The 22,268-nt window shown below is 42.5% G+C and overlaps 1 protein-coding gene across 1 annotated transcript in view; it reads left to right on the top strand.

Moving 5' to 3' along the window:
- Positions 1-22,268, top strand: part of LOC115155917 (amine oxidase [flavin-containing]-like) — a 52,786-nt gene that overhangs the window by 5,115 nt on the left and 25,403 nt on the right. Inside the window, exons 2-3 of the mRNA XM_029703000.1 lie at positions 18,390-18,484; positions 18,782-18,919. Coding sequence (XP_029558860.1) covers positions 18,390-18,484; positions 18,782-18,919 — 233 coding nt within the window. The remainder of the gene's footprint in view (positions 1-18,389; positions 18,485-18,781; positions 18,920-22,268) is intronic.

Below are 22,268 nucleotides of genomic sequence, written 5' to 3'. Positions count from 1 at the left end.
GTTTAAATATCTCTGTTTGTCTGTGCTGTTGCCCTTTAGAAGGTGACAATGAAGCCCACTTATTACAATCACTGTCTCTAATCAAAGGAGAGAGGGATGAAGGAAAGGAGAAAGAGAGATGGAGGGAGGGTGAGAGAGAGGGGGGAAGGGGGAAAGGGGGTAATGCCACCCAACTTTGGAATATGCATAGGCTCTTGAAGAGCTCAGACACCTCTGTTAGCCTCTGTCAGTGTTCAACCTCAAGGTTGCTACATTGAACCATTAAAGGTTCCTCCAAGAACCCATCAACTAACCGAATGTGCAAATATGAACCATTGACTAGCAATGGTTCCCTGAGGAACTCCAGGGGTTCCTTGAGGATCTCCAGGGTTCCTTGAGGATCTCCAGGGTTCCTTGAGTCATCACTCATTCCGAGAGTGTAGAGAACATTTAACACAGACTGTTACCAAACCAGAGAGAGAGAGACATTTATAGTGTTGATGCTGGTGTTAAATCAACTCTGTAAGTGTTAAATTAACACTCATTGGTGTAAAATAACCCCGGTGTTGGTGTTAATAACCAGTGTTAAACCAAAACTACACCCATTATCATATTTCCCAGCATGCTTTATTGCAAGTTGATTTTTAGAATTGTTTCTGATTTACAAGTAAATATTTTAATATGCAATTAATAACATTATTATTTAAATATGATAACAAAGTGGTAACTATTCAAACATTGGGATAAACATAGGCACTTGAGGAACTCAACTTGTATACACCTCATTAAGCTACAAAGTGTCAGTGCTCAACCGTAACATTTGTTGACAATACAAGAAAACAGATTAACCGGAGTGACGTTTACTCTCATGGGTGGCCAAAAATAACTATCTGAAAGCCAAGCCCCTACTAAACCATGCCTCCAGGCCAATAAACCTAACTAAGTGATCCAACTGGCTGGGTCAAAAATAACCTGTATGTTCTGTCCACTATTTACTAGTGATGGAGAAACAGAGCTTTCTGAAGCATTGGGACTTTCCAGCCAATTGTGTCGAAAATAGGTTCATTACTCGAGGATTTGATCAACACAGTGTACACTAGTGGCACCTGCTGGTGAAAAGAATTTAGACCAGCCAAATTATTATAGACGATGTCCCACACGCCTTAGCCTTTTCTTTTCTTCTACCGAAACCAATACCAAATCAATAAGGTGGTTGTTTGACAAAATGAAGCTTCGGACGTCATTGATCACATGCTTCTGATAAAGTAATACAGGTATCGGCACACTGCTTTGACATACACTGCTTAGCGATTTGGACGCAGGCTTGGTTTGACTGGGCTGTTGACTGAGGGCCAGATATTTATAGAAAGCAGCTGGATTCCCCTTCTCCTGAACCTTTCCCCTGGAACATTGGTGTAAAAGTTAAGTGGCTGTGTAATTGCATCACGCTCAATAGAAATTCTGGGTCAAGACTCAGTAGATGTTTCCAAAGGCCTTCAGCCAGCCAACTCCAGCTTGCCTTTTGTATTAGTGTCAGCGGAAGCAGAGAGCCCTGCAGTCAATGGGTTGTGGTACACAAGATAAAACAGGTGTGGGTTAGGATTATCTACAGTATTGTAGCTACAGTACTGTTTATACAAAGGATTTTGCATAAAATGTTCAGGGGCTTCGGGCGTAAAGAAGGAATCATCAACTAGATTCAGCAGCGGGACGATATTTTCTTGAGCAGCTGGTCGGGGGGCCGGAACATAATTACAAATAATTTGTAGACTGCAAATTGACTGCAAGAAGCCCAAACATATACATCATTTCAAATCTTGCTTACATTTCTATACGATTACGTGTCTCTATATTATGTGTGGGAATACTTGGGAACAGATTTCCTGAATTAAAATCACTTGGAGCTGATTTCCTGGTGTTACAGTCTTTCATAAAAAATGAAAACTTAAATATGTAAAGATCGCCTTAATTCAAAGCAAATCAAATAAAATGTTATTTGTCACATGCGCCGAATAAAACATCCACGACTCGGTGAAGCATAAAATATTACAGTTTATAATGTCCCGTTGGTAGGATATACGTGCTTTCAGTTCGTCCCATTTATTTTCTAGGGATTGAACGTTAACTAGCAGAGCGGAGGGCAAGGGCAGATTAGCCACTCGTCGCCTGGTCCTCACAAGGCACCCTGATCTTTTGCCTCGGAATTGCCCTTTCCTTCTTCAGCGAATCACAGGGATCGGGGCCTGGTCAGGTGTCAACAGTATATCCCTCACGTCCGACTCATTGAAGATTACAGTTTATCATAAAATACTCCAATCCCAGTTCTGATGTTTAGAAGTTCTTTTCGGTAATAGGAGGCAGTAGCAGCAACATTATGTGCAAAACAAGTTACGAACAATGCCAAAAAACAAACAAAATAGCATGATTGGTTGAGGGCCAATAAGATGGCAGCCCTACCCACCGGCGCCATCATGAACTTAGTGTTTGTCTTATGTCTATAAATATGGGTGTGGTACACTTCCTGGAGATTATAAGCGCAGGCTCTATGTATTTTATACCTACCTACTAAAGAATGTGTGTTTGATCTCACTTGACTACCTCTCTAAAGAGGGCACAGTGTTCTGTGTGCTGGTATACAGTCATTTCAGGTGTTCTCATCACTCTGACAAACATCAGAGAGAGAGAGAGAGAGAGAGAGAGAGAGAGAGAGAGCTATTCAAATCCATAGCTGCCATTGTTTCCAGGGTGAGAGAGACACAGCTGAAGCTTTGAAGAAACATCTCAAACATTAATCTATAGCAGGTAAATAAAGTAGAGCACATACACTACCGATATATCAAATGATAAAAGTTAATTGATCGCTTTTCTTGTTTGCACAGCTGGAAAGACAGAGGGAATATTATAGATAGGGTGGTTGATGAGTCCACACTGACATATGAGCTCTTTATTGTTAGATAACGGGATGTTAGATAATGGGATGTTAGATAATGGGATGTTAGATAATGGGATGTTAGATAATGGGATGTTAGATAATGGGATGTTAGATAATGGCAGCCAAGCTGTGGGAGAGGTTCAAGAGTACTGCAGAGACTCGAATACAAAGATGATTCATTGTGATTCATTAATAGATAGATAGATAGATTGATCTGATCGATGATCAAACCATGCACCTCTGGCAGGGGTAAAAGTACACCAATATATCAAGGACCAAACACAGTAAGGTTGAATACTTTTCCCCGGTTTAGTTTAGTTTAGTTTATTAGGATCCCCATTAGCTACCACACATGCAGCAGCTATTCTTCCTGGTGTCCACATAAAACATACAAATACATGATAAACAAAAAGTACAAAACATTTATAGACAAGAGCAACATATGATATTACATTAAATTCAAAATGAAACATGAAATAAGAGTTATATATTGGAAAGACCAAGAGACAACAAAAATACAATTTACACACTATTCATATTTTATCTTTGAAGGGTTCTTCCTAGAACTCTCTATGAACAGTTCCGTCAGCCTTATTATCCTTTAAAATTAAACTGTTTATTACTACAAAGGCAAAACGCAGTAACTACGCAGTAACTCGTTTTTTTTGCTAATCAGCCAACTATGTTGTAGGTAGATAAGTGATAATGCGCTGATGTATCATCTTACTATGAAGTATTTTTTGTGCATATCAACCATGACCACTGATTTGACCTATGACCCCTAAAATACAGATTCTGCACTCTGCCTTGGTATGACCTTAAACAACTATATGGGTAGTGCAAAGGCAAAGTGCAGTATCTTCAATCTAAATGTGTTTATCCAACTTTCTTGTTGGTTTTGTGTTTGATGTGTGAGTTCTAACTACATTTCAACTGTATTTAATGATTTATGTAGTTATATTTTCATGTTTTTAATGTTGTATTGTAGTAACCCTCAAGCATTTTTTTCAACCATAAGGTAAGGACTATTTCATCAAGCAGAATGTTTATACTTAAAACTTTGTGCAGTATCTACAATGTAAATGTCTTTATCGAACTTTCTTGTGTTTTTTTCTGTTTGACTTTGTATGGTCATTGTATTTACTTAGAGTTTTTACTCATAGGTCAAATCAGTGGTCATGGTTGATATGCATAGACAATTACTTAATAGTAAGATAATACATTATCACGTGTCTACAACATATTTGGATGGACAGCAAATAAACTTTCAATCCATTTTTCTCCGTTTCACTGTTTGCGTAGTTACGGCTCTTTGCCTTTGTATGGCAAAGCGGGTAACTGCAGTCACAACAAGGTGGAACAAAGCCAAAGTGCAGTAACTTCAGTTATTGCTGTTTGCCTCAGTTTATACATGGATTTTGTAGTTACTGCAAATGTCACACTCCATTTTCTCTGAAACGGAACATAATTGAACCAGTACACTTTGTCATAAGATAAAACAGATACTACAAAGCCTGATTTCAGTTTTAACTCAATTTTGACCAAAAGTGTAGTTACTGCATTTTGCCTTTGTAGGACAGTATACATTACATATATCATAAGGCCCTTCTTTGACGGGCTAGTTATACCCTAACACAGTGGTGTTAGGAAATACCTGGCCACATCAAGCCTGCAAGTCGCATTATGCTTGCAAAGTGATGTGTATTTCCTATTGGGATCCAGCCAGAGTAAGGATATCTAACAATTGGAACTCTTAATCATCCACAACCGTTTTCATTCAGAAGGACTGCCAGGGTAGGGAAGACTGATTACTTAGACTACATCAATCATCTAAACTGGAACAACCATCTCAGTAACGGGGCATACTGTAAGTCCAACTAACAGATTGTATTAGTTTACTTCTGAATCAATACTTCTTGCCTGTCAACAAATCATTATTTCCTTCCAAAGGATAATTTAAGAACCCTTTCTTCCAAAAACGGTTCTTAGGATGTTAAAGGTTCTAAGTAGAATCATTTGCCTTATGAAGAACCTTTGTTCAGATGAATACGGTTCTTGGTAGAACCTTATCCCTCTGCAAAGGACCCTTTTAGAACCTTTTTATCTAAGAATGTAGGGAAAAGAGGCTCATCTCTCTCTCTCTCTCTCTCTCTCTCTCTCTCTCTCTCTCTCTCTCTCTCTCTCTCTCTCTCTCTCTCTCTCTCTCTCTCTCTCTCTCTCTCTACTTCTCTCTCTCTCTCTCTCTCTCTCTCTCTCTCTCTCTCTCTCTCTCTCTCTCTCTCTCTCTCTCTCTCTCTCTCTCTCTCTCAATCTCTCTCAATCTCTCTCAATCTCTCTCTCTCAATCTCTCTCTCTCTCACCACCCTGCGGACATGACCTGTTTAACATGCAATTTCACACACCTCTCCATCTTATAATTGCTTTTCGATACAGCTGCTTTGTTTGATAGATCTGAAAAGGCAATCACTGTCTGTCGCCGTACGTCTTGTAAATGTCTCCCCTCTGCGGGATCGATACACAGCATTTTAGGGCCTAAGGACAGTGGCAGAATGTCCTCTTGTTGTGTTCTTGGTATTGGATTTTTGTTTTGTGTCACTGTTCTGTGTTGGCAGAGCCCAGGGAAAGAACATTCCACATTATCTGGGAGATAGAATAGTCTCATCTCACTATTTTGACAGGTTTTGAGGTTCACACACACACACACGCACACACGCGCACACACACACACACACACACACACACACACACACACACACACACACACACACACACACACACACACACACACACAGCTGGATGTCTTTAGTAATCCTGCCAGGTTAAAAGAAAACAAGTGTCAAACTGTAAGCAGTTACAAGTATACCAGTGTGCAGAAGCTTGTGCATTTGCATGAGTGGCCCTTGTGAGACAATGCCGTAGCAACTCCTATGGTCTTATGTCTTGCCCTGTCTTGGATCTGTTTAGCCAACTCCTCCCTTACGGAAAAACCTTATGAATTTCACATGTGAACACGTGATCGTGTGTGACCTCATGAAATCGCATTTGATTTAAAGGGATGTTAATGTGATAACATGTGAAGCAACATATGATAACATAAAACTACATGTGACAACATGTGACAACATGTGAGAACATGAGCTCATGTGAAATGAATGTGAAATAAATGTGACAACAAGCAAATGCAAAATGTCAATAACTTGAAACTACACGTGACATCATTTGAAAACCCAGGTGTCAAATCTAATTTAGAATATTTTACTTGGAAAGGCATAATTGACGTTAATTAAATTTAAACAGTCATGGTTCCCTGCAGGTTTTGTCTAGTTCCCGGTTTGTTCCAGGGACGTCCCCAAGGACATTTTTAGAACATTCTGTCATGGTCCCCTGGAGGTTTTTGTCCAGTTACGGTGAAAATATGCTAAATATAGAACTAGTTACTGTATTTTTACAGCTAAATACAGGTGTTAATAGACAGTATGCTGATACTTGGGAATCAACCTCACTTGGGATTTGATCTCGCAACCTCCTGGTTGCTAACTACCTGAAGTTCCTACTGCACCACCAGGTCTGCTGGTGTAATGGATACATTTCTGCACTTTGCCTAACGTTGCAGTAAAATAAAGTAAATATATACTACTTGGTGTTATTTCTATAAAATGACAGTATACTGTTGTATTCTGATTTCAATTAGTGTAAAAAACTGTAATTTTGTACTGTAACAACACTTGGGATTTGAAATAAAAACCTCTTGGTCACTAACAACCTGAAACATCCTGCTACAGTGTAGCTATAACACCAGATCTTTAGAGCATGAAAAAGATTTGGCCACGGACTTAATGCATTTCTGCACTTTGCTAAAAGCTGCCCAGAGTCCAAGTCAATAATTGTCCAATTATCACCACCAATATTGCATCAACATAAAACTAGCAGTGCTCAAGGACACTTGACATAGAGTTCACATCAGGGGTAGGCAACCCAGTTCCTGGAGTGCCACAGGTACTGCAGGATTTTGTTCTAACTAGACCACACCCGACCAACTGAGCCAGTTGATCAGTTCAGTGATTGCCTAAATTCAACACACCTGGTCATCCAGGTCAGTTAAATCAAAAACATGAGGTGCTTGCGGCACTTCATCCCTGGTATACATTAACACTTTGGGGATTTCAACTTGCTTCTTCTTGGTTTGGGGGTGCATCAATGTTTTTGCAGAGCCACCAGGTTCGTACTTATTCATACTATGTTAAAACATTTTTTAAATAATAATAGATTAAAAAAATGGAGAAAAAAAAACACGAAAAATAAAATAAATATAAGGGGATGATGGTTAGGGAACAGTGTTGCTACCTGGGGGTACAAAAAGGTCAAAGGTACACTTCACAGGAACACATATGAACTCGCATGGTACAGTTCAGTACCTGGTAGGTATAATAGGATATTTTTCTACCCAATATTTTGAATATAATGTATGATCATCACTGTGCTTTGATAGGTGGGGGCAATGTACTGGTGGGGGCATTATCATATTTTGGGGCGTGATCAAATATATGTGTATTTATGCCAACCGTCAGTCGAAGTGTTGTAGCCGTTTAATTGTTTGATGGTTATGCCAATGAAAGTAGAGCAATTCCTTTGTCACTGGCTGTTCTTCAGACTTTTTAAGAGAGTGTGTCAGTGATGAGCTTGTCTTTATAGACTAGAGGTTATTGTGGATATTCCATGAACTTAATGGCAAGTTGTTGCTGTGAATTTGTCTTTTTTTACTGGAATGTTATTGTAACTCACTGTGGAAATGTTGCCAGTAACCTACAGAACTCTTGCTGCCACTCAGGGTTGCCAGGTATCGCTAAAATTACTATCCCAATGACAACTCAAAACCTGCCAGCAAGAGAGGAGTTGCCATATTTATACAATAAACACATTTTCCATAATTGTATTGAGCCAATTAATAAGGAATATCGACGTAACTTGTAACTACGTTAGAAGCAACATTTTCACCAAAATAATAGTTATTGTGAACTATGACATGACTTAATAAACTAATTGGAATATGTTGCAAGAGAAAATATAATTTGCCCTTCTTAAAATCGGCAGATAATTTTACATTAACGGATGTCGATATAACTCATTTGACTGCTATGATTAAGCATTAAGGCACCCTGTGGGTTTGTGGTATATGGCCAATATACCACGGCTATGGGCTGTTCTTAAGCATGACGCAACGTGGAGTGCCTGGATACAGCCGTTAGCCGTGGTATATTGGCCATATACCACAAACCCACAGGGTGCCTTATTACTATTATAAACTGGTTACCAATGTAAAATAAATTTTTTGTCATACCCATGGTATACTGTCGGATATACCACGGCTTTCAGCCAATCAGCATTCAGGGCTTGAACCTCATTTATAATTGTAAATAAATCCCTTGTGCGCATGTGCCTAACTATAGATAAATCCGACAGGAGAGTTTGTGTGATGAAAGTTGGACAGAGGATCTCGAAATCTCTGAGCAAGAAACACTAGGACGAACTTCAAAACAATTGTTAGGCTATTTTCTGGCAATTGGGCTCTTATCATGTGCCAGATATACACTAAAAACATTTATAACTGGCCCATTTGCGAGATTGATTTGTAATTTCAATGGGCATAGGCTACAGACTCAAATCTGGGTTTATAATTGTAATTGAACTTGGATAGATGCAGGCAGCCTATAGCCCCTGATAGGCCTACATCTTATTTCAGATAGTCTACTGTAGCCTAACGATCATGCTGTTTAATCAGCTTCTTGATATGCCACACCTGTCAGGTAGATGGATAATCTTGGCAAAGGAGAAATGCTAACAGGGATGTAAACAAATTTGTTCACAACATTTTGTGCAAATTAACATTTCTGGGATCTTTTATTTCAGCTCATGAAACATGGGACTTTACATGTTGTGTTTATCTTTTTCTTTAGTGTATTAAAAATTGTTTCCATTATTTTCACCGCAACTCAGTAGCCAGTAACTTACTGTAAAATTACAGGAAACTTTTTTGTTTTTAACAGTTTGTGCCATAAGCGTATCTAAAGTATCCTATAAGTTTAAATGCGATTGCAAGTGAGGCATGCCAAGTTCATTTGCAGAACGGGCCAAAAAGTACCTTAGTGCATTGCAATTGACAGTAAATACACTATATATACAAAAGTATGTGAACACACAAATCGAGCACACCGCCATGCAATCTCCATAGACAAACATTGGCAGTAGAATGGACTTACTGAAGAGCTCAGTGACTTTCAACGTGGCACTGTCATAGGATGTCACCTTTCCAACAAGTCAGTTTGTCAAATTTCTGCCCTGCTAGAGCTGCCGGTCAACTGTAAGTGCTGTTATTGTAAAGTGGAAACGGCTAGGGGCAACAATGGCTCAGCCGCAAAGTGGTAGGCCACACAAGCTCACAGAACGGGACTGCCGAGTGCTGAAGCAAGTAGCACGTAAAAATCGTCTGTCCTCAGTTGCAACACTCACTACCGAGTTCCAAACTACCCCTGGAAGCAACATTAGCACAATAACTGTTTGTCGGGAGCTTCATTAAATTGGTTTCCATGGCCAAACAGCCGCAGACAAGCCTAGGATCACCATGCTCAATGCGTCGGCTAGAGTGGTGTAAATCTCACTGCCATTCGACTCTGGAGCAGTGAAAACGCGTTCTCTAGAGTGATGAATCACACTTTACCGTCTCGCAGTCTGACGGACAAATATGGGTTTGGCGGATGCCAGAGAACATGCCAGGAGAACACTACCTGGCCCATTGCATTAGTGCTAACTGTAAAGTTTGGTGGTGGAGGAATAATGGTCTGCGGCTGTTTTTTACATGGTTCAGGCTAGGCCCTTTAGTTCCAGTGAAGGGAAATGTTAACGCTACAGCATACGATGACATTGTAGATGATTCTTTGCTTCCAACTTTACAGTTTGGAGAATGCCCCCGTGCACAAAGCGAGGTCCGTACAGAAATGGTTTGTCTGGATCAGTGTGGAAGAACTTGACTGGTCTGCGCAAAGCCCTGACCTCAACCCCATCGAACACCTTTGGGATGAATTGGAAAGCCGACTGCAAGCCAGTCCTAATTGCCCAACATCAGTGTCCGCTCTCACTGATGCTCTTGTGGCTGAATGTAAGCCCCGCAGCAATGTTCCAACATCTGGTGGAAAGCTTTCCCAGAAGCAGCAAAGGGGGGACCAACTCCATATTAATGCCCATGATTTTGGAATCAGGTGTTCAATGAGCAGGTGTCCACATACTTTTGGTAATGTAGTGTATATAGCAAAATACTAATACAGTATCCTATTGATGTAGAAATGTACTGTATAATGACTGTACAATTTACCATAAAATGAACAGCAATGGCTTACAGTGTAGTTTCATGTTATCAAATGTTGAACCCAAAAATGTCACATGTGAAAACAACATGTTTTTGGAATGCTTTACACCTGACATTTCACATACCCTTTTGCGTAGCTGGTGTTTCATAACTTCTTTGTAAGGATACTGAGAATACTAAATATTCTCTCAGACTCATAGTTTGTGTTTGTTTTGTGGACAGGCTGGCTGTAAGATGCTGTTTGGCTTCTGAAAAGAGGCAAGGCATTCGAACAACAATGGACACATTTACCCCTCCCCACACACGCACACACTCACACACACACACCCTTTACTGTGTTGTCACAGTAACACGGCTGATCTCTCAATCTTGTTTCCCAGTGAAAAGCTCTGTGTGTTTTGACACTGGCAGAAGCCAAATGAGACAAGTGAATGTTTGCGGTGGGGTGGACAATTTGTAACCCAAGATTTTTTATGTTGGACTGTGCACTCCTGTGTTGGAGTCCTTAGGAGCGCACGTACATGTGTGTGCGTTGGTGTTGGTGTGTATTTGTGCGCACGCGCGTGTGTGTATTTATCATACAAACTCTGTAATCCACTGTAGTCCTCTTTGGTTGTTGTTTCTCAGTAGCAGAAAGTTGCGGAGGCTGGGATTTTAAAAGGCTGGCAAACAGTAGCTATGCAGAGAGCAGACAGTGAGAGTAGAAAGAGCTGTCTGGATTTCTCCCTTCACTAACATTAGAGAGAAACCACCACACAATCAGGTCAGCTACTGCCTGAAGGTGCTGGGCAGAGAGAGGAGAGGCTGGATGGGGAGAGACAGAGAAGGAGATAAGGAGAGAGATAACGACAGATAGAGAATGAGAAAGACAGAATAAACAGGGGTAGAGATAGGAAGAGAAAGAAGACAGGCTGTGTGCACACTGCCCTCAAAATGAGGTGGAAACTGAGCTGTACTTCCTAACCTCCTGCCAAATGTTTGACCACCTTAGACATACTTATTTCCCACAGATCATATGGACCCACAAAAAATTTGAAAACAAATCAAACATTGATAAACTCTCATATCTGTTAGGCGAAATACCACAGTGTGCAATCACAGCAGCAAGATTTGTGTCCCGTTGCCATGAGAAAAGGGCAACCAGTGCAGCACAAACAACAAGTTGACAAGATAACGCCGACGGAGAAGGGCGACATCTTACGAGTTCCAACCCAACTTTGCTATTTAGTGACTTTTATCATGTTTATCTTTCCTTTCTTTGTACAGAAAGACCATACTATTATCACATCCACTTCTGGACATCAGATCGACAGTTACTAACCTTGATTTTGACTTAAATACAACTTCAACTCCGACTCAGCTGTTCCACTGTTCATACCGGACCCTATTCCTTTGTTCTATGGGCTACCAAAACACAGCAGGCGTAAACGTGGGAGACAAGGTGGAGTCCTAGTGAAATTGAGGCGAAGAGAAACTGAACGGCGCTCCCCTCCGTTCTATTGGCAAATGTCCAGTCACTGGAGAATAAGATGGATGAGCTTTGTTTGAGAGTCCCCTATCAGAGGAAAACTGCAATATTATGTCTTTCTGAAACAATTTGTAAGTCGCTCTGGATAAGAGCGTCTGCTAAATGACTTAAATGTAAATGTATGAAACGAGGCTGGATGAGCTGACCACCATTGTCCCTGTTCCCAAGAGCTCCAAGGTAACCTGCCTAAATAAGTATCGACCTGTAGCACTCACATCTGTAATTATGAAGTGCTTTGAAAGGCTGGTCATGATACACATCAACACCATCATCCCAGAAACCTTACTGTAGACCCACTCCAATTCGCATACCGTCCCAACAGAACCACAGATGACGCAATCTCAATTGCTCTTCACACTGCCCTCTCCCACCTGGACAAGAGAGGAAATAACTATGTGAGAATACTGTTAATAAACTACAGCTCAGCTTTCAACACCATAGTCCCATCCAAGCTCATCACCAAGCTAGGGACCCTGTAACAGAACCCCTCCCTCTGCAATTGGATCCTGGACTTCCTGACGGGTCAGCCCCAGGTGGTGAGGGTAGGAAACAACACCTCTGCCAAGCTGACCCTCAACACGGGGCCCCCTCAGGAGTGTGTACTCACTGTTCACCCACGACTGCGTGGCCGCGCACGACTCCAACACCATCATCAAGTTTGCTGATGACATGGTGGTGGCAGGCCTGATCACCGAAGGCGATGAGTCAGCCGACAGGGACGAGGTCAGAGACTTAGCAGTGTGGTGCAGGACAACAACCTCTCCCTCAACGTCAGTAAGACCAAGGAACTGATCGTTGCCTATAGGAGAAAGAGGGGAGAGCACGCCCCCATCCACACCGACGAGGCTCTTGTGGAACGGGTCGAGAGCTTTAAGTTCATTGGCATGTGTGTATGTAGGTTTGTGTCACTAAGGACTTAACATGGTCCACACACATCTGCACAGTCGTGAAGAGGGCACGGCAGCGCCTCTTCCCCCTCGGGAGGCTGAAAAGGTTTGGCATGGGCCCTCAGATCCTCAAAACGTTCTTCAGCTGCACCATTGAGAGCATTTTGACTGGCTGCATTATCGCTTGGTACGGCAATTGCACTGCCCTTGACTGCAAAGCGGTACAAAGGGTGGTGCAGACAGCCCAGTACATCACTGGGGCCGAGCTCCCTGCCATCCAGGACCTCTCTATCAGGTGATGTCAGAGGAAGGCACAAAACATCTCCAAAGACTCCAATCAAACGGTACCGGAGCATCGGCTCTCGGACCAACTGGCTTGGAGACAGCTTCTACCCCCAAGCCATAAGACTGCTAAATAGCCAGACCCTATGCACCCGACGCACACTCACTAGACTTTATATACACACCATATACACACTACACTGTCACTCCCACACAAATCCCTCAGACATTCAAACACTACATATGCACACACATAACACACACGAGCATACCGACACAACACAAACAAACCTACATATACACACACACACACACACACACGCACACTCACCATTTGCTGCTGCTACTCTGTTCTTCATTTTACTCTTATTATTATCTATCCGGATGCCTAAGTCACTTTACCCTGCCTTCGTGTATATATCTACCTCAAGTACCTGGTACCTCGGCACATTGTTCTGGTACTGGTACTCCCTGTATATAGCTCCACATTGAACTGGTACTGGTACTCCCTGTATATAGCTCCACAGTGATCTGGTACTGGTACTCCCTGTATATAGCTCCACATTGATCTGGTACTGGTACTCCCTGTATATAGCTCCACATTGATCTGGTACTGGTACTTCCTGTATATAGCTCCATTCTTGTGTATTTTATTTTATTCCTCGTGCTACAGTTTTTTACAATCGCTAGGACCCATTTCTCAATACCTAGTTCACTTTTTCAAAACTCTTCACACAGTTCTAACCAACTTTCAGCTTGGCACAGCAGTTCATTTCACATCCAAAATGCACTAAAACTACCAAAACACTTCATACATGTCTCAAATCAACTCATTCTTTCATAACACTAGCAAAGGTTGTCACCCAACAAGCACACTTTGTCACTCATAAAACAATGACCTAACCAACACTAACAACAGGTAGCACTACACAATGTTTTCTTTTGTAGAATTTCTTTACAAAACAGGAATGACATCTCTCTACTGTTTAGAATTCGCTGCAGTATATGTTACAGGAATGAATCAGACATGATGCATTATGCTTCAATATGTTTTATGTCATTTTATGGCATTGAGTATTTCCAAAATACAAGAATTTGTATATACACCATCTACCGATACAGATACAGTAGCAATGCTAGTCAACCCTGTCTTCTGCATTTGGCCAAAGGTTCTCATCCACATTACATCTTATGTCATCTTGGGCAATACACCTAGGAAATAATCTTTTGACATGCCTGGTCCATCCCTGGCAATGTTCTGCAGATATGTCTAGGCATCCAGCATTCATTGTGTCCAGGAGGGACATTTGATCATGTGGATGATGGTCATAAACCTTCCAGCTCCATGAGGAAAATAATTCCTCTATGGGGTTGAGGAATAGAGAGTAAGGTGAGAGGAAAAGTGACACCATCCTGGGATGGGCTGCAAACCACTCTGTGACTGTACGGGACTGGTGAAATGCCACATTGTCCCATACAATTACAAACGCCTCTGCAACTCTTTCCTCACCTGGCACAACCCTTCCACAGAGGTCATCCAGGAATGAAATGAGACGCTCGGTGTTGTGTGGCCCAATTAACAGTTTGTGTAACAGCAATCCATCAAAGGATATTGCTGCACACATTGTGATGTTGGCACCCCTCTGGCCCGGGACATCCACTGTGGCTCTTTTCCCAATCACATTCCTTCCTCGCCGTCGTGTTTTGGCCAAGTTGAAACCAGCCTCATCCACAAAGATGAATATGTGGGGTGTTTGCCTGGCTTCAATCTCCATGACTCTCTAAAATAAATCCACAAGGCAACATAAGAGTTAGGCTATTACGGTAGTTTACATTATACCTAAAAACATGCCATTGTGTGCCTCTGCCCTTTTTGGTTTTGTTCAAAACCAGTTGTGTATTTTATAGTCCTCTTACCTGGACATACTGGTTCCTGAGTTGCTTGACTCGTTCAGAGTTCCTCTCAAAGGGGTCAGTGTACAACTGCTTCTTCCTGACTTGATGATGTTTCAGGACTCTATAAATAGTTGTTATGCTTACATTGTGAATATTTCCAAATGTAATGTTGTCTGCCAACACTCCCCCGTCCCGAATCTCTGAGTTTTATGCCATTGTTTCTGATGACCATATCAACGATTGCAGTTTCCTGCACAGCAGTGAAAGTCCTACCTCTCCCGCCTATGGGAGGTAACCGTTGGGTCCTAAGCAGAAATACAGAAACAATTACACACAAGTGGGTTTGGAGGCTTTACTCAATTTACTTCTGTAATGTTGAGTTCAGTCAGATGCCCTTGCAGAATGCACATCTTACCTGTTGTTTTGCTGGAAATTTCTCACAATAGATGCCACTGTTGAGCGTTGCAGATTTGGCTGCACTGTGTATAAACTGGTGGTGTATAAACCTAACCAACCAGCCCTATACCCCAATCATATCTCAGAACTTCAAAATATTGTCTCTTATAGTTTCCCTGGGAATTACGCTATACCAGCATGAATCACTGCATTGTTGATTTTGTTTGTGGAATGAAATCAATGTCTCTACTTCCAAGTAAAAAGGAAACACCCATTGGCCATATTGCAGGGCAATTTTGGTATACCATTTATCACAAAGTTATTTATTTATTTATCACTTCCCTTTATCTTTCAGAGAATCTGCCTCTTCTCTCTCTCTCTTTCTCTATTTTCAGCTAGAAATAAGGCATCAGACAAACTGCATGTGTCCATAATATTCTTAGATGCTCAGCTGCTCATTTAATTTCATGTATTTCATAACACACACGTTATTGTCTCGTCCCAGCCAGACAATAGACCTCTATCCAAATGGAACTGAGCAACAAAGAAATCCTCTGACTGGATCCTTATTTTATATTCATAATTTTCTTCTGAAAAAAATAATATACCTCCAAATGGGATTTTGATCAAAGCAAAACCCCAGGGGTAAAGTTATCTTGTTTTTCCAGAGTGCAGTCGGCATAAACAACAAGGTTAAACAGTCGGAGCTTGTTTTTGTTTTGGACAATTGTGCTTGTCTGACCTTTGGATAGAGAACACCTAATAGCATCAATTTACTTAAAAGAAGTAGTACTCCCCAGAGCGCTGTGTGTGTGTGTATGTGTGTGTGTGTGTGTGTGTGTGTGTGCGTGTGCGTGCGTGCGCGTGTGCGTGTGCGTGCGTTTGTGCATAAGGGCAATGGAGAAGTTTGGTAATGCATGACAAGTATGCTTAAACCAATATAAACCCTGGTAGCTTTCCAGGCTGCTCTGGAGAGATGGAGGGATAAACGAGGGGAAGGATGGCGGGATGGAGAGGGGGCCATGAGGACATTTAGACAGATGGGAGCTCCTGTTGAGAGATGGCAACACGGACCGTGGAGATGAATACAGTGCGTCTTTCTTTATCAAGTCCATCTCTCCTCTCTCGCTCTCTCGTTCTCTCGATTTGACTTCTCCATCTCTCCCCTCTCTACCCCCTTTACGCCCCTCTCCTTTACCCTCACACACTACCTCCCTCTCCTCTAGTTACCTCCTGTTGGCCTCAGCTCTTGTTAGATTTTCCATGCAGTATGTAGAGCAGTGTCTTGGGGTGAATATCCACACTTCTCCCAGTAGGAGAGAATGTAATACAGTTCACTGGACAAACGAACACCTCCATTGTATCAGAGCATTATAAAGTGCCCTTTGGATGTGACAAGTTGTGCACACACACACACAGTTTCTGCTTAGGATGTTTGTGCTGTGTTTTATAACCTGCTGCAAAGCACACTTTTCTAGGAATCCTTTTTTTTGTCATATGTGTGTGTCTTGAGATTCTGAATGGATCCTTGGCACTGGGACACTGCTGCCTGTGTGTTTTCTGTCTGAATGCCTGCTTGACTGACAAAGGCCAGAGGCTCCATTGTGCCTAATCCTTCAAGTGTGTGTGTGTGTGTGTGTGTGTGTGTGTGTGTGTGTGTGTGTGTGTGTGTGTGTGTGTGTGTGTGTGTGTGTGTGTGTGTGTGTGTGTGTGTGTGTGTGTGTGTGTGTGTGTGTGTGTGTGTGTGTGTGATTGCGCCTGTGTGACCTCGCCTAGCTTCAGCTGAAATTACATGTGTGAAATGTAATGTCTTATTGAATCAAGCTCTAGACTGAGATGGCCTTAGGGTCACTATGGTGATGAGAAAGGCCCATACTACCTCTGTAGCTAAGTATCATTCAGTCACACTACAATAACAAACAAGTAGCCATTGGCCACTTTCTGCTGGTGGTTATCTCTCTAGGAGGAGTGTTGGACAGTGGACACCCCTGCTTTTGACTCTAGTATGCTATTGAAAACACTATTGAAAACACTATTGAAAACACTATTGAAAAGCAAGAAACAAAACAAGACAAAATGACTGATATGAGCTTGTTCTTTACGGTTTGGACTGGGAGTGGGCTGACTGTTGAGTGGTACACTCTTAGAAAAAATATGCTATCTAGAACCTAAAAGTGTTTTTCAGCGGTCACCATAGTACAACCCTTTGAAGAACCCTTTTTGGTTCCATGTAGAAGCCTTTCCACAGAGGATTTTATATTGATCCATAAAGGGTTCTACCTGGTTAGGGGTAGAGGCTTGTAGGTCAATTACAGATGAAGTAAGTCACTTGACTACAGATGGGAACGTCTCTCTCTCTCTCTCTCTCTCTCTCTCTGTGTGTGTGTGTGTGTGTGTGTGTGTGTGTGTGTGTGTGTGTGTGTGTGTGTGTGTGTGTGTGTGTGTGTGTGTGTGTGTGTGTGTGTGTGTGTTGGGGATGTGTGTGTGTGTTTGGGATGTGAAAGTCTTCAGCTATTTTCTGCTCTCAACACTTCCTTGATATTGAAATAAGCAGGGGATCAGTTGGTGTGTTTGTCTCTTTCTCATGACATTTTACATTTTTTAATTGGTGATTATGTGTGTACTTGTCTGACATTTTACTGCATTGTTAGGAGCTTGTAACATAAGCATTTCGCTGCACCCGCTATAGCATCTGCTAAACTGTGTACACAATCAATACACATTGATTTGATTTACACAACCAATACAAATTTACGACATTTACAAATACAAAATACAAAATGTTCCATCATCAACTTACAAAACACAATCATAAAAACGATTGCATTCTTCAGTAAAAAGGTCACCAATTAGCCACCTGAATTGCCCTAGCAGCACCAAAACATAACATTTTAGAGAGATTTCTCCTGCTATATCACTGGGCTATCCTCTCCTTTTCTACACAACAGGACAAACACAGGGGGAGGACAAGAGAGGGGATATGGAGAGGAGGGACATACCAAAATAATTTATGTTCAAACTTGGATTGTTTACACAAAATGTTTCTTCATTTCATCAACATTAGATGTTCAGCTGGCATGTTTACACTAACCTCTCCCTCTCTCTCTGTCCATTCTTTGTCTCGTTCAGGGCTGAGTGCAGCTAAGCTGTTGAAGGAGAAAGGGCTGAGTCCTGTGGTTCTGGAAGCTAGAGATCGGGTTGGTGGACGGACCTTCACCGTACGGGTAAGACCTCAGTCAAACCACAGGCAAAGTGCCAGTCAAAGTGTAATCCCTATAAGAATCCAGTTTTCTCTCTGATGACAGTACCAGGTCCCTCTCTAGATGCTGTCTAGCAGCTCTACTTGTGTTATAATGTAAAGCATTTTCAAGCAACTGATTTGGTTAAAGATTTAAACTAAATTGATCTCTGGGATTAGGATTGTCCACTTCTTTTCTGATGAACCCTCTCTCGCTCTCCCTCTCTCTCTGTCCCTCCCTCCCTCCCTCCCTCTCTCTCCCCCCCCCCCCCTCTCTCTCCAGAATGAGCAGACTAAGTATGTTGACCTGGGTGGGGCCTACATCGGGCCTACACAGAATCGGATCCTCCGATTGGCTAAAGAGTACGGAGTCGAGACCTACAAAGTCAACGAGGAGGAGAGGCTGGTGCATTATGTAAAGGTGTGTGCGCACTCCAACCCTGTGTGTGTGTGTGTGTGTGTGTGTGTGTGTGTGTGTGTGTGTGTGTGTGTGTGTGTGTGTGTGTGTGTGTGTGTGTGTGTGTGTGTGTGTGTGCGCGCATGCTGAAACCCAGTGCGGGACCACATAGGCCACGTCTGTCCCTGTCCTACTTATTTCATTGAACAGAACAAACACAGGACAGATCCATGATAAATCCATGAGTTTCACTGAAACACTGTTAGCAGGGCTTGGCTGCAGTTAGTATTGACCACTTCCATTAAACCTGGTGTACACAAAATCCTAACATCGCTGAGCCTCTCACATTAAAACAACCGTTTTTCTGTAGTTTTGTTTGTCTTGCCAACGTAGTGGTGCGCAGACTAAACCATCTGGCACAGACAGGGGGTCACAGGCTACATGCATGTAATCATGTGATTAGATTTAACGCTCAGAGCTGCCTCAGAGCAGCCTCATAAATGTTTTCAGTCAGACACTCACGCTTGCCATATGAAGCTGAGATAGCCAACGTTTTGAATTGAATAACATTGCTTGTGAACTTCACAGCTGTAACGATTTGACACTCTGGTTTTGGTTGAAGGTGAGTACAAACCCATACTCGTAGCAGTCTGTGCTCCTGTTAAACAACGTCATCATCTCACTGGCTTCTTCTCTGCTCTTATTGGCTATTGCTGTCTCACACTAGAAGAGCATTGTTGATTTTGTGCCGATAAATTAAAACCTATTTGAAAATATTGGGTCGTCTGGGACTGCTCAAAGACGAGATCGATGGCCCTCAGATTGTGTCTCTGACAAGCTCACATGAAATGTGACGGCCGCGCATCCTGTGTAGGCAACGACATGGGGATTTTGTCTCCGATCTCAAAAACCTGTCTGGGACAGCTAAATAATGGGGCCAAAATTGTGTAGTGTACACCCGGCTTTAGATGAACAGAACAGAATCTGTTTTCTCACATTCTAATGCACAGGAAATGCATGTCTCTCTTCCAGTCATGACTATCTGGCCATGCTTGAAAGGATCGAACACTATTGGGCCATGCCAGAGAACACATGACCTCACTCAACCCTTACCCCTAACGCTAGCACTCATGTCCACATTCCGGTTCAACCCTAACCCGCAACCACAACCCTAACCCTAGCTTCATGTCCACATCCTGGTTCAACCCTAACCCGCAACCACAACCCTAACCCTAGCTTCATGGCCACATCCCTGTTCAACCTTAACCCTAGTCTCAACACTACCCTTAACTCTAACACCTTGGGTACACGGCCCCGCGTGTGCGTCTTCGTGCGCCATAATGCACATGTTGATTTTGTCTATCCCTACCAGATGTGATTATGACACGCAACTGTGAACCAACTATATTCAATTGGGGACAAGTATAAAGACACATGAAACATCATCCATGGATGTGCTGTTGCTAGCAGTTTGTCCTGGGAGATGAACATTGATCCCCTTTTTAGCTGGTTCTTTGTAGAATTTTGACCCGGATCATACAAAAAATGTTATGTTTCTCTATTCGGACGATTAAGCCACACATAAAAAGATAAACCTAGTTAGTTTGTAGTTAATTATCTTTGATTAATATCTCCTCGTTGTCTTTTATACAACTACTGTTTGTGAGGTTGTATCTTCGTGAAAACCAATAAGGAGATGGGAAACCAAGTTCTATTTTAGCGTTTGGCATCGCAGACGCATGCTTAAGCGTGCGATCAGTGTGGATAAAATGATTGAATAACAATGTACGTGTACATTTATTTTGAAACCCTCACACACGTATCCAGTTTGGTTTCCTTGTAACCCTAGCTTCATCAAAATCAAATCAAATGTATTTATAAAGCCCTGTTACAAGTGCTTATACAGAAACCCAGCCTAAAACCCCAAACAGCAAACAATGTAGATGAACAAGCACGATGACTAGGAAAAACTCCCTAGAAAGAAATCTAGAGAGGAACTAGGCTCTGAGGGGTGGCCAGTCCTCTTCTGGCTGTGCTGGGTGGAGATTATAACAGTACATGACCATTAAGGCCAGATCGTTCTTAAAGAGGTTCAAACGTTTATAGATGACCAGCAGTATTAATTACCTCAGGAGTAAATGTCAGTTGGCTTTTTATAGCCAAGCATTCAGAGGTTGAGACAGCAAGAGCGGTGGAGAGAGAGAGAGAGAGGGAGAGAGAGGGAGAGGGAGAGGGAGAGGGAGGGTCGAAAACAGCAGGTCCGGGACAAGATTACATGTCCGGTGAACAGGTCAGGGTTCCAAAGCCGCAGGCAGAACAGCTGAAACTGGAGCAGCAACACGACAAGGTGGATTGGGGACAGTCAGGAGTCATCAGGCCAGGTAGTCCTGAGGCATGGTCCTGGGGCTCAGGTCCTCCAGGAGTGGAGACAGAGAGAGATGGGAGAATTAGAGGGAGTATACTTAAGTCACACAGGACACCAGATATGACAGACTGACTCTAGCCCCCCGACAGGCACGAAGTGACGCACCCTTCCTAGGGACGACATGGAAGAGCACTAGTAAGCCAGTGAGGCAGAGAATCCCAGAGCTGGCCAGGCAAAGACAGGACGGATCGTCACTCCTTGCCATTCACCTTCTCACTCCTGGGTCAGACTACACTCAATCATAGAACCTACTAAAGAGATGAGTCTTCAGTAATGACATAAAGGTTGAGACAGAGTCTGCGTCTTTCACATGGATAGGCAGACCATTCCATAAAAATGTAGCTCTATGGGAGAAAGCCCTGCCTCGAGCTGTTTGATGTCCACATCCCTGTTCAGCCATAACCCTAGCCTCAACCACAACCCTAACTCTAAACCCTACTTCACATAGTTCTGATAACAATATTGTCCTTTCCAGCATGGCCATCTAGTGACTACCCGCCCTCTCTGCCTGTGTATCAACCACATGACCCTCAGTGCACCTAGCCTCTCTCCAGCATTAGCGGTGAGCGCTAGCGACTGGAGATGCTAATCTCTGCCTCAAGGAGTTTTCTAATATAGTTTATCCTCCTCTGAGTGGCCCAGGAGAGAGGGAGGAAGGATAAAGAGAGAGAGAGAGAGAAAGACAGAGAGAGAGAGAGAAAAGAGAAAGAGAGCTGCAGCCACCCCCATTTCTCTTTACCTCTCTCTCTCTCTCTCCAAAATATTCCTCCATATCTTATTATAGTAGGTACACCACTGTTCTTAACACACAGCATGCTGTGCCTCCTTATTAGATTGGTCCCTCTGGTTCCAGCCATATACTCAGGCTAACCTACTGTCGCTACTGTAAATCAATGGGCTCTCTGAACTGGTTAAGATGGCACTTCTCTTCCTGTTTCTACTGTATGG

Source organism: Salmo trutta, chromosome 20 (genome assembly GCF_901001165.1).
Source record: "Salmo trutta chromosome 20, fSalTru1.1, whole genome shotgun sequence".
NCBI lineage: Eukaryota > Metazoa > Chordata > Actinopteri > Salmoniformes > Salmonidae > Salmo > Salmo trutta.
Note: the sequence above shows the minus strand (reverse complement) of the source record. Positions and strands in the feature narration are given on the sequence as shown.